General features: G+C 37.1%; 1 protein-coding gene across 1 annotated transcript in view; it reads left to right on the plus strand.

Moving 5' to 3' along the window:
- COL21A1 (collagen type XXI alpha 1 chain) overlaps window positions 1–13,950 on the plus strand; it is a 155,991-nt gene that overhangs the window by 72,930 nt on the left and 69,111 nt on the right. Inside the window, exon 10 of the mRNA XM_088795643.1 lies at window positions 3,075–3,137. Within this exon, the coding sequence (XP_088651769.1) occupies window positions 3,075–3,137 (63 nt within the window). The remainder of the gene's footprint in view (window positions 1–3,074; window positions 3,138–13,950) is intronic.

The raw sequence follows: 13,950 nt of genomic DNA on the forward strand, positions 1-13,950 counted from the left end.
ACGATTTTGAGACGAGGGCTTGATAACATAGTATTTGGTCCTACATGAAGAGTCCCAAAAACATTTATTTAGATGAACAACTTTAAATATTAGCTTGCATTTGTAAGCAGAGCAGTTTTTGTTTTTACTTTAATTATTCATTTTTAACTATTCTCTACTTGAGAGTCCATATTCAGAGATGTTTTAGTTTAGTCCATGATATTTTCATGTCTGTCAACAACTCAAAAATCCTATGGCACAAATTCAGTTCAACATAAGTAAGTATTGCTTTTCAGCTGAATACATATTTTTTAAAATGCAAAATGTGCAATGTTTCAACTAAATTGGAAGAAAGTGGGCTGGGAATTTAGTCACAGTTGTACAATAATAAATCGTATGTCTAATTTAATGTATTTGGAATTTTTTTTCATGTTACATTTGCTAGCAGTGCCCAGGTCTGGTTCTGATCAGTGTATGCATTTTAATGTGGGCAGGGAGAGAAGTGTTTAGAAACATGGACTCTAGCTGAACTGACTGAGTGCAAGTACTAGCTTCTCTATTGCTATGTGACCTTGAGCAAGTTACCTAAACTTGCTGGGCCACAGTTTTCCTATATATAAAATAAGAATAATAAAATTATCTGCTTTGTGGGATTTTTATGAGGATTAAGAAATTTGTTATATGTAGATCTCTTAAAGCAGTGTCTAGCATACAATAAACAATAAAGGTTGGGTGTCAACTTTTATTACAGTAATAAAATTGAATTTTTATTCTTGGCCTTCTTTTCAAAATTAGTTAGGGTTTTACTTTGTTTTTCCAGTTGTATGGAAACATCACCAACCCTACCTGAGATTTTGCAAATAAATCAGTAGAGCAATAGTCAAAATAACTAGTAAAATGTACCAGCAATAACAAAACCTGCAAAAGAAATTATTTTCCCTTGTGAAGCTTTTGACGAGTGTTATAGTCACCATGCAGTCCCATTGGACTTATCTTGTGGGTGATTTTTTTTCCCTTGGAAACTTGGTTTTCATTCATTTAAAATGTTAACTATGTTTTGTACTTTTATGAAGCATAAAAACGCAAATTCCATTTCTTCTTCTTGTGCCAATGTTTTATTTCAACCTCATCATAGTAGAGGTTAAACCCTCTCAGATCCTTTTGGATGTTCTAGATTTTGCTAATAATTAATATTCTGCAGGTAAAGGGGTTGTTAACAAATTTGATCTGAAATAAGTCAATCAGCAAATAGTTGTTGAATCTCTATTTGATATACAGCATTGTCAAGAAAAAAAGTAGAAAATATAGACCATGTTTTCAAGGAGTCTTAATCCAAATGATAAATGAAGACTAATCAAGGAAAAACTTTGAGAAAACTCTAGTTATGAATAAGTGATCAGTGATAGAGGAGCTGCTATAGCATTTCAATAGTAAAAGATATCAGAAGAAAATGGAGTAACGAGGAAGGTGCAATGATAGAAAATTTTGTCATATTGACTTTTACATGTAAAAGGAAGAAAATCTTCTTCCCAGAAGGAAAAAGAAAAGATAGAATTTGTTGAAAGGCAGTGAATCCAATCTGAACATGGATAAAAAAGGATGGTAGGAAGGCCAGAGATTAACATGGATCTTCTCAAAAGAAGAAGAGAAAAATTCTAACCTAGGATGTTGCTCCCTCATACCCAGCTAACACTGGAAGTCCTTGGATCAGAATTACAAATCATATCTCTTTGGCAAGACTTTAAATGTTTCAGCATTATATTTCTTCCTGGATTTACAACTATTCTTTCTCTGTCTCTTTAAAAAATGGTATTAGCCCTTTTCTCAGCCTTTCCTACGCAAAGCCTCTTAGGCAGCTCCTAAGTGAAAAGCCCCTCCCTTCTTCATTGGCTCCTTAACAGAGTTTGCATAGTTCTTTCCATTTTTCCTGTGAAGTTTCTGGAACAAACCTCTCTAGCCAGTAGCCCAAAGTAATATTGCAGACCAGAAAATTTGATGCTGTGAAAGTACCCTTGCATTGGTGTTTAGTTAATATATAATGACTGGGGTTCTGTGTGAATGATTTCTTGATGAAAGTAGTGAAGAATTATTGAGTTGAAATCAATTGCCTCTATGCAGGAATTTAGTGATGCTGATGGCTGAGACTTGTTTTTCTGCAAGATGCCACATGTGGATCTCATGGACCTAGCAATAGAAGAATATGCTCTTATTTTTGAAGTATTTCTTGTAATTAAATTGTAAAACACCACCTCACCAAAAAAAAAAAAAGAAAATGTTGCTTTCATTGCTTTTTTCAAGGGTGGTGACCATCTGAAAAGTCAGTACTGGCCGTTGGGCCACATACTACAGTTCCATGTGTGCCTGGGCTATTTGCCATGTTGTATGGAATAATGTTCTTTAAAGATCTCACGTTTGTGAAGGCAAAGGTCATTTCATTTTTTAGGTATTACTTGTGCTCAAGGACTATGAGGGTTGGGCAGAGTTGTTTGACTTGGGCCTCCCTCTCATGAAAATATTAAAATTTTAGAATTTTAGCATATTAAAATGAGATAAATATAGACAAAGAGACACAATGACTGGATTGAAAGAAATGAATGTTCTGTACCTTTCAACTTGAGTCCCATATGTAAGATCACATGGCTTATGTACTGTTTTTTTAATAAATAATTATGAATTGAAATATAGGTTATTGATGTCTGTAGTATGACATTTAGAACAGAATTAAGTCTGTAGACTTATGAGTGAAATATTACTATCACTGAAACTATATTTGCTGACACTTCACAGTTATTTTCAGAATTCTAAAAATGTATCCTGCTATAAATCTTGATAGTTTATATCAGTGAAATGTACTTTACCTGTTATACCTGCTCACAGAAATAAATCACTGAAAGTTTTACATAATAAAAAGCCTCTGTTTGTTAAGGGATGCATTTAAAATATCTCATCATTTTTCTAACCCTACTTTAGGAGTTTTGTGTATTTGTTTTTAATATATAAAAAGCAGTAAATAATTGAATCGACTTTGAATCTTGATGGGCTCTGACTGTACCAATGTGGTTGGTTTTGTACTGAGAAGTGTTTTTCCTTTCTAGGGTGATTCTGGACAGCCTGGAAACCCCGGCTACCCCGGACAGCCTGGTCAAGATGGTAAGCCTGTGAGTACTGAAAGCTTAGTCATCTCCAGTACTGGGATTATAGTGTCAAAGTTAAAATTGCACTGGGCAACGTTAAACAGGCAAAGAAGACTTTACTCAAGATTATTGTAATAGGGGAGAGAGATTGAACTCCACTCAGCTGAAACAAAGGGAGGAAGGCTCCTTGAGTGCTGAGATGAGCTAGTGGAAAAGTACTGGAGGACTTCAGGGGGGAAGGGGAAGTTGATCAGTGGGATGGAGCAAATTGAGTTATCCTGAGTTTGGCAGATGTTTTGCTCTGTGATTAGGCCATCTGTGTTTGCTGATTGGCACCCATCAGAGTTAGGGCACTACCCTACCACAGAGACTGGGAGATCTAGGTTCTTATCTTCCTTGATCATTACATTTCAGAGATGCTTCCCAGGTCCTAGAGAAAGACATCGTTTGCTAATTGTGAAGCTATTTAGAAGCTTTTTAAAAAGATGTAGGACTCAAAGAGGTGGAGAAAGAATTTACAGTTACAAATTTTCCAAAGTAAATGCTCTAAGAAAAGGGAGGTCATGGGCCTCAGGTCAGGAAGAAGTCTGTCTAAAGTTTATTCAAGCTGAGGGGAACATTAAGGAAATTTGGTCAATAGAATCAGGATCTAGTTAGTCACTTTTTAGACATATGAGTTCAAAACTGCATACATCTTTCTGCAGACATTTAAAAAATTGTCCAGTGAGTTCCCGGTAACTAGCCATTTTCAGAAATCCTGTTATATATTTCCCTTCACACCTATGGAAGCTTTCAAGTGTTGACCTAAATAAAGAAGTAAACTGTGTCAAGCTCCAAATTGTCAAAAAAGATGAGTTTATTTGGGAATAGCAGAGGAATAGCATTTCAGGTGATACAAACTGCACCAAGTACAGGTGAATCCGTTGAGGGTTTGGTGTAGGCTGCATTTGTGAAGTGGGAACGTAGAGGGAAGGGTTCAATTAGAGTCTGTTAAAATCATGAACAGAGACCAGCTTTGACAATTCCCCAGAACAGACAAAACCAGTGCAGTCACACAAACAAAGCTCAATTCAGCCCATATTTTGTTCGTGCTTCTGGAAAACATGAACAAAACTTCCCAAGGTTGATAGGAAGCAACTGATGACCAATTCCGTATCATTTCAGAAAGTTCCAACATTATCAGTTTTCTGTAAATCAGTCATTTATGGGAATTCAGTTTCTCAATCTTCGTTGTTTTTCTGAGGGCACGTGTATGAGATTTTTCATTTTATATCCTCCAGTTTCATTTTAGATTGAAATTCTTTCACACAAGTTAAAAATATTTTTGAAGGTGATGTTATTTTCCTAAGAATATATTGCACTGGTGTACACTTATAATCTGCCAGAAAAATAATATCCCCTAAGGTTCATGAGAACTTTAGGGACATTTATGAATTAAATAAATGTAAAGCAAATTCACTTTAAAACATTCAAGGCAAATATTTATAGGTAAGTTACTGTCAGAATGTTTATAACAGTAAATAAACATTAGGAATTAGCTTTTTTTTTCTTAAGATTTTATTGGGGAAGGGGAACAGGACTTTTTATTGGGGAACAGTGTGTACTTCCAGGACTTTTTTCCAAGTCAAGTTGTTGTCCTTTCAATCTTAGTTGTGGAGGGTGCCATTCAGCTTCAAGTTGTTGTCCTTTCAGTCTTAGTTGTGGAGGGCGCAGCTCAGCTCCTCGTCCAGTTGCTGTTGCTAGTTGCAGGGGGCACAGACCACCATCACTTACGGGGTAACCTTGTGGTTGAGAAGATGTACTCCAACGAACTGAGCCATCTGGGAGCTCAGCGGCAGCTCAGCTCAAGGTGCTGTGTTCAGTCTTAGTTGCAGGGGGTGCTGCCCACCATCCCTTGCGGGACTCGAGGAGTTGAACCGGCAACCTTGTGGTTGAGAGCCCACTGGCCCATGTGGGAATCGAACCGGCAGCCTTCGGAGTTAGGAGCACGGAGCTCTAACCGCCTGAGCCACCGGGCTGGCCCGTATTAGCTTTGATGTTAAATAATTGTCACCACAAAAAGCATTTCCTAAGAGACTTTCTTTATCATGAGACCCAACTCTTGCCGTGAAGGATAGGAAGGTTTGTGAGCCAATAATGTTCAGGCAATTAAAGGACTACAGGCCTAATGTTAAATCATCGACATCCCACTAGGATAGAGCTTGTTATGTCCCTGAGAGAGGTTTGCTGACAAATTTAATACCAAAAAAAAAATACAAGGAGTTTTTTAAGAGTAGTCATGTTCTGGGGCTATTTATACCAGTGTTGCATAGGAGAGGAGTTAGTTATACAGGTGAGCCCCTCTAGAGAGAGATTGCTAAGGAAAAGATTCTGAAGAAGGAACAAAATGGTGGCCAGCTGGAGCTGCAGAGACTGAAGAACCGCTGCGTGATTGGCACAGTGATGCTCAACTGATCCACTGGGATTCATTCTAAATGTGATGTCAATCTATGTGGGCGTTTTGAGGGGGAAAGTGACTTGGTCTGCCTTACTTTTTAGACTATTGTGTGGGGAGTAGATTATATGGGGCAAGAATGGAAGCAGGGGACCAGGTAGGAGGTTATTTTAAGATTCTAAGTGAGAAGTAAGAGAAGCTTGGTGGAGGGTGATGTGGCAGAAAGGAAGAGAAGTGATCAGATTCTGGATTATTTTTTAATGTTAAGTTAGATGTGGACCATGAGAAAAAGAGTCAAGGAAGACTTAGAGGATCTTAGTTTGAGCAACTGGGTGAATTGTGGTGTCGTTTACTGAGCTGGGCAATGCTGGGGAAGATGTAAGTTTTATGGAGGAAATCAAGAATGCATTTTTGGACATGCTAAAGGTGGCTCCTGGAATATTAGATAGAGGACTCTTACGTTCAGGGATATGTTTGAGAATGAAAATACACAACTGGGACTCTGTAGCATGTAGATGTATCTAAAGCCACCAGAGTGAATGGGTCATTTCGGGAGTTAGTACAGATAACCAGAGGAGAGAAGGTGGCAGTGAACTGAGCTTAGTTAGGACTCTGTTACAGAGAAAAAATTGGAGGGATACAGCCAAGAAAATGAGAAAGAATAATCAGTGACGTAGGAGGAAAACCAGGAAGGTTTGTCATCCCAGAAGCCAAGTGAAGAAAGCATTTCAAAAAGGGATTGATCAGTTGTGTAATTGTTGCTAAGAAGTTGAGAAAAATGAGAACCATGCCTAGACCAGTGGATTTGCTGTATAGAGGAATTGAAGACCTTGATAAATGAGGTTTCAGGGAGGGTGAGTACAAAAGCTGGATTGAAATGGGTTCAAGAGAGAGTTGAAGATAAAATGGTGGCAGTGATTGTAGGTGCTTCTGAGGGATGTAACAAGGGGCAGAGAAATAGAGCAATAGAATGGGGAGGATGTGAGATAAAAGAAGGGTCTTAAAAAGACGGGAGATGTCATAGCATTTTCTATGATGGATAAAATGAGGCAGAAAGGGAAAAATTGATGATTTGGAAGATTGGGGATATTTTCAGGAAGAAAATCTTTAGGTAGGTAGGAGAGCATTGGTTCTAATTGTGAGAGAAGAGTTTGGCCTGGATAACAATGTGAGCATTTAATCCTTTATGGGATAGAGGGCCAAGCCACTAAGTACAGAAATAGCTAGGGAGTGTATTTGTGGGAATGGGATGAGAAATTTATCATCAGGCTGCTTCTATTTGAATTGAATGAAGTGAATAGATTCCAAACCTAACATCTGTTTTGCCCTATCCTTAACTCCCATTCCCTGCCGACATTTGCCTTGTAGATGCCGATCCCTTTCTCACTTAATTGTCATGCGAATTTGTTCCATTCCCATACTGCAACTCCCAATTCCATGGAAGATAGTGCTTGAGGTCCTGTGTGAGTTCTGACCTAATCTCACTGGGTGAGATGAGCTTTCTAAATGTAAGCCCTTCTTTGCCTGGAAACCCTTTCCCTGGTTCAGACTCTTTCTGTTACTCGTAGCTGCAGTGCTGTCCCAACTCCAAAGCAGATATACTTCACATGATGAAGTGTCGTCTGCTGACACCTCATAAGGACACAGAGGTCTCCTGATTACACTGCTAAATGATTTAGTCTTTTGTTTCTTCAGTGGTGAAAACTCCTGGGCAATATTAGGAGGTGAGGGGTGAGCAGGCGTTTCACGGGCTAGCAGCTCTAGTTTGGTTCACCTTTTTTCTTTCTTAATATCTTGCCATGAATGAAGTACTGGAAATTCATTATAATTAGCCTGATACAATAATCATGGGCGTTACTCTATGACTCTTATTTCAGTTATAATAGACTTAGTGTCTCATCTCATTCAGTATATGTATATATGTGTTTTGTGTACGTGTATATGATTTCATGTATATTGATTTAGCTATGTAGTATTTAATGGTAGATAATACTAGATGTTAGATAGTATTAGATGATATCTGATATTAAAGAAAGAACAAGCCAACTGTGGTAGATAGACTAATGTTAACATCCTAATCGTAAAGACCTGAGAATATGTTACCTTAAATAGCAAAAGGGACTTTGCATGTATGATTAAGGATCTTGAGATGCAGGAATGATCCTGGTTCATCTGGGTTGCCCAGTGTAATCACAAGGGGCCTTATAAGTGGGTGGCATGAGTATCAGAGTCAGGAGATGTGCCAGTGGAAGCAGAGCTCAGAGTGAAGCAGCCTCTAGAAGCTGGAAAAGGGAAGGAACAGGTTCTCCCCTAAAACCTCTAGAAGGAATGCAGCCCCTGACACCATGAATTTAGCGCCGTAAGACACATTTTGGACAACTGTAATTTTGTAGTGTTTTAAGCCATGATGTTTGGGATAATTTGCTACAACAGCAATAGAGAACTGATGATACACTAACCCAAATCTTATCCAAAGGTAAGACTTTTTTCTTAAATATCCCCTTTTCTCCCTGTTTCTTTTTTTCTGTGAAGGGGCTATGAGATTGGGTGGCCAGGCAAGAAGAGAAAGTGAGCCTGGGAGCCAGAACAGCTGAGGGTCATTAGTACATCTCTAGGGCCTGCACACAGCAGGAGTTGGAAGGTGTGGGTGGAGCCTCTGGCTGGCAATTGAAGCCATCTGGACCAAGGAAACTTGGATGGAACAATTCAAGGGGAATTCTGCTTTGTTTGGATTTAGTTCTGTGCAACCCCCCTCAATGAGCAATTTGAGTCTCTTTCTCATTATAACCAGGCCAAGTCAACCAAAGTTTGAAATAGGAAATTATTCTACTCTGGAGGAATACTAATTTTCATAAGGAAAATGCTTTCAACCAAAATTAAAGAGCTATTTTCAAATCCTTCCACTCCTTTCTCATTTCTCTTATATAAGAGAAATGACTTCTATCAGCACAATATCTGAGCATATTACTATGTTATCATTATAAAAAGAGAGGCTGGGAAATATTTATGTGTCCTGCTAGGCAATTCAGAGGAGTAAACTATTAAAAACATGGTATTGATTTTTTTTAAGAGAAGGCCATATGTGGAAACATATAATAGGACTGTTTTATGATTTTATAGAAGTTTTTTACAGTGTCCCTTTTCGTTTGTTTTCAATCATTATTAATTACTCTACATGAAGTAAAGTACTTTACTGAAACCAAAGCCTTAGCTGGTTGTTACTTGTTGTTTTGCCCTCTGCTTTGCTTTTAAAAGTTGCTTTGCTTCCAATGGTCTCAGTTTCTTAATCTATAAAATGAGAAGATGGTGCCAGATGAGGCCCAGGTTCTCTCCAATACTGATTTTTGAAGATTCTATAAAGGCTATCATATTTGCTAAGAAAGGTAACTAAGCTGCAGAATTCTGGAGATGATTTTTCATATCATTGACCTTCACAAGTGATTCAGGAAGATTAACGGTGCCCTGCTACCAATAGAATTAAGAGTGGATTGGTCACTGGGTCACAGTGATACCGTGCCCCACTTTGTCCCCATCCCCCTCATCGTGCCCCTAGAAATTCCAGAAAGGGCCCAGCTTATTATGGAGGGTTAAACCTTACAGAATTGGTAGCACAGATGGGGAATTTCAGAGTTATCCCTTTATCAAACCACAAATAATGAGAGGGATAAGGACAAGTTAGTAGGAGACGAAGGTGTAGGTAGAAAGGAGGGAGAAAGGAGAAGAGATCGAGTAGATCTAGCGTAGGCCATTGTGATAACTTTGACTTTCAGTTGGAGTGACCTCAGGAGCTACTGGAGGGTCTTGAGCAAATGAGTGATGTGAGATAACTTTTTTAAAAAAGAAGTTACTCTGACTTCTGAGTTGAGACTAGATTTTAGGGCTCTTGAAATAACCAAGCAGCAAGATGATGGTGGATAGCATCAGTAGGGTACTAGTGAGGTGAAGAGAACTACTTACATTCTGGGTGTATTTCGAAGTTGAAGCTGACAGGATTTGCTGATATATTAGATGTAAATTTAAGGAAACGAAGTCCAAGGAGACTCCAGTGAGATGTGGAAGGATATGATAGAGAAAATTGGACGGGGGAAATCAGAAGTTTAGTTTTGGATATATTAACTTTTTATGTTAGATATTCAGGTAGAAATTTTAAGCGGGGAGTTGAATACAGAAGTCTGACATTCAGGGTAAGTTTCCTTTGTGTGAAGTGTCTTTTCTTGTCCTTTACCCATTTTCTTTAGGGGTCAGGGCAATTTGCATATCAGTTAATAAGAGCTTCTCATGCATGAAGAGAATTCATTTTTGATACATAGGTTATAAATATTTCTTCCATTTTTATGATTTATAATTTTGTTTTAAATTTTTAGAAATATAAAATTTTACCACAGTTAAGTATTTTCTCTTGTTATTTCTTACAGTGTTCTTTTTTTTTTTTTTTTAGCATTAGATACTCTATGTTCACTTACTTTATTACGGTTTTTAAGAATTTTAAATTCTTGATTTCATTTTTAGAATTTGTTTTGGTGTTTGGGGTACCATGAAGATCCAAAAAGATTTGGCGAACTGGGTGATTATTGTGAGATTCAGCTGGAATAAATGTATGGCCCCTATTTGTCTGAGAGACATTATGTTCAGCCTTGGTGAAAAGGGATTAACATATGTGAGGGGGCTGCCTAAAAGGCTGATGCAATTTTTGGCATTGTTAGTAAATATATAATGTCTGTATTAAGAAAGATGACAGTCTTGCTTTTGGATTTGGTGTAGGATACTACACTTTAGGGATATGTTGGATCTGGATTTCATTCAGAAGAGAGTAACTAGAAGAGAGAAAGAACTCAGATGACAGCCTGTTGAGGGGAGGATTTACTGAACTGCAAGTGAAATCCCAACAAGAGATACCGTTTTTAAATACTCAAGAATGATGGTAGAGAATAAGAGGGAAGGGAGTTGGGTAAAATTAGCACTGAGGCTTGCAGAGTAAGCTTAACAGGGAGTGAATAATCAGTAGTAGAACAATAGGACCCATGAGGCTTTTTATGCTTTCCTCCTTTCAGACTCTTAACTGAAAATGATGCCAATTGTGGACTCAACAGTTTAAGAGCTGTGGGAAGTTTAGAGCTGAGTGCCAGTTTAGAGCTGGAAAATAGGATGCATTAGTACAAAAGCCAAAGAAATGGCTATTATTTGGCTTGGAAAAGAGAAGTAAAAGGAGCAACTTAATTATGAAGTGTGTAAAACATCATTCTAGAATGAACAGTTTCTACCTGAACTCTTACTTCACCTCAGGTTGGGTTCCTTAGCAAAAGGGTTTATTGCCTCACTGTTTTCCTCTTCCATAAACACACACACACACACACGCACACACACACACACACCCATGAGCGTCCCACTGATAATCTAAAATATGCACTGTTTGTTCGAATGAACTATTCTACACTTGGGCAGTTTATCTTCTTTTTCTGTAACAAAATGTTATTTAAAACTTTTCTCTTCTGTAAAGCTTTCCTTAGTTGACTAGCTAAATCATTTTTCTCTAACACTCCCCTTATGTAAATCTCCTATGTGGATCTTTCCAAATTTATCTCATGTGTCTCTGAAATAGATTACTTACATTGTATATATTATAGATAGTATGTACAATAATGATGTGTATAGACATTGAATTCTTCAAGGAATTGTTTGGTTACACATCTAGCATTTATGACTTCAAAGTTAAATTCATGTTTATATTGTGTCTTCTTTTTATTATAATCTCTGTGAATGCAGGGCTGTTTTTATGATTATTTTTAGAGCCCTCAGTGGTAGTGACTGGTTGGACTCAATAAAAATTTATATATTTCTTTGCTTATTTATTCGTTCTTTTCATTCGTCCACCCAATATTCGTTGGGTTTTTACTGTGTTCCCGGGGCTCTTCTAGGTTAAGAAAATACAGCAATGAATAAAAATAGACAAAAACTACTGCTGTTTTGAAGCTCACATTCCAGTGGGGAGAAACAGATAATCAATCCACAATAATAATTAAAAATAAGTAAATAATATCAGATGGTGGTAAGTAGTATGGAAACATTATTTCAGGACAGCAAGAGAAGAAATGGGGTTAGTTATTGGTCACCACCCTTTGAATAAAAAGCATAATTACCAGAGATTTAGGTTGGGAAGTAAGAATTATTTAAAAAGCTATAACTTACCTTAAAAAGTTGTGTATTCTCCTTTTGAAATAAGCTTACTATAACTTTAAGTATAAACTTTCTTGGGGAATGAGGCAATTTACTTAAATTTAATTAAATTCTGTGTAGTGAGCTGTATCTGCAGAGATGATTTGTCAGAGGTAGGCACTGTTTCTTTCCTGTGCTTAGCTCCAGGTAAATCATTATAGGAAAGCAGATGATGTTGCTTTGTATTTATCAACCATCCACCTTTACCTAATGGGAGGAAGATTGATTTAGATCACATTTCATTTCTAATAAATATAGTTTGCTTTAATTTGAAATAGTAATTCTGTTCACCCCCCAAAAAAAAGCATATAGCTTCTCATTGTCAAATATAAATCATTTATGTTAGTCTATTAAAATATTTTTAAAAATTTTGTGCTACTTCATAATTTGCAGTCAAACTGTATTTTCCCCCAGAGTCCCTCCGTCAGCCATCCTGCTACACAAGCATGCATCCTGGGCATGATTCCACATTTCCAAATTCCTCACCTCCTGTAACCCATCATTAGATTAGACTAAATATCCCTTGAATGGACTCACGTTCTACCTACCATCATCTCTCCCCTGCAGGAGCCTCTTGCATGGTCTTCATGCTTTTCCTTGCCCCATCAAATTGATTCTCCTCAGTGCAGCCGGTGAGCTCTTCAAAGCTCAAGTCTGATTGTGTGATGCCCTGGTTTAGTGGATTGGATAAAGATCAGATTCCTTCCTAAGACCCACACGCTGGTCACGGAACTCCAGTTTACTGTTCCAGTCTTGTATGCAGCATACATACATGCATAGTTTCTTTCATCTCCAGAGGTTTGGCTCATCCTGTCATGCTGCATGGCACATCGAAGGGCTTCTTCCTACGTGTTGTGCTTCCTTTAGTGTTTCTTTGACCTTATGTGCCAGAGGAAGCATTCAAATGCTTTCAATAGCTTCCCTTGACTGCCTGCTCTTCACCTCCCATAGCATCATGGTTCTTTCTTAGAAGTTAAATCAGGTGTCATTTTATATATATATATACACACATACACATACACATACACATACACATACACACACACATATATATATATATATATATATATATATATATATATATATATATATATATATATATATAAATGTGATCTGTTAATCAAGTAACTGAGCAATCAGTTAAAGCATATAAATTACTTGACTTATAGTTTGATTAGGTGGCAAACAAACTACTTTCTGTATTAATTATATACACGGAAAGACAGATTCATGAGTATTCTTGGAATTTGGTTGTATAGAGCTATAAAGTCTGCCAATGACTAGAAGAATCCACAGTGGACATACACTTACTTTTGGTTACCTAGTTACTTACCCTGGCTATGTATCTGACAGTATCTGTTGGGAATTTGGAAATTATGTAACAGAATAAACTTTTAATCATATTCTTACATTTAAAAAATAAGAAAGACATCCCAAGTAATTTCTCTGGATTTTATTCTCATTAAGCTTGGAGCATTTAAAGGAAACCAATTACTCTATCCTGGTCACTACTTTAAAAAAATCTACATATTTTGAGTGGCAGACTAGTTTATGGTATGATTAGAATTGGGCTCAGAAGAGATTGTGACCCTTGCACATTTGATGATTTGATTTCCAATTTCCATTTCAAAGCTATACATCTTTCCTGGAGCATTGTAGCTATGAATCATGGAAGAAAAGTAAATTGATTCTGTATACTTCGGCCCTACAATTTGGCAGTGAGAATATTTTTTTCCTATAAAGTGATTCATTTACAAAGAAACTTTTTCTGAACATGGGAAAGACTTAAATACTGTCAGAAATCACGCAGATGGGGGTGGTGTGGATGGATACTTGGACCTGTTAATAATTACAAAATGGTGAAATTAATGCTGAACATATTAAGGAGACAAAGATCATATGGAAGTTACAGTTATACAAGAAAACACAGAAACTTATGTATCCAGAAAAATACAAACTTAGTAAGCTATATAAAAAGCTCATAATTTTTCCTGTTCCAGGGCTTTTTTTTTTTTTTTTTTGGTTTTAATATGTCCTGCTATGAGTCAACAAACGTTTTACTTCTTGCTCCTCTTGGAAATTGTGGTAATATTCCTGTTAACCTTTATTTTCATGATTTTTAGTCCAAAATTTGTTTTTTCTAAATTTCATCCAATTTCTTCTGGTTATTTGCCCTGGGATCCCCCAGCT

Source organism: Rhinolophus sinicus, chromosome 2 (genome assembly GCF_057876585.1).
Source record: "Rhinolophus sinicus isolate RSI-liver-muscle chromosome 2, RSI-T2T, whole genome shotgun sequence".
NCBI lineage: Eukaryota > Metazoa > Chordata > Mammalia > Chiroptera > Rhinolophidae > Rhinolophus > Rhinolophus sinicus.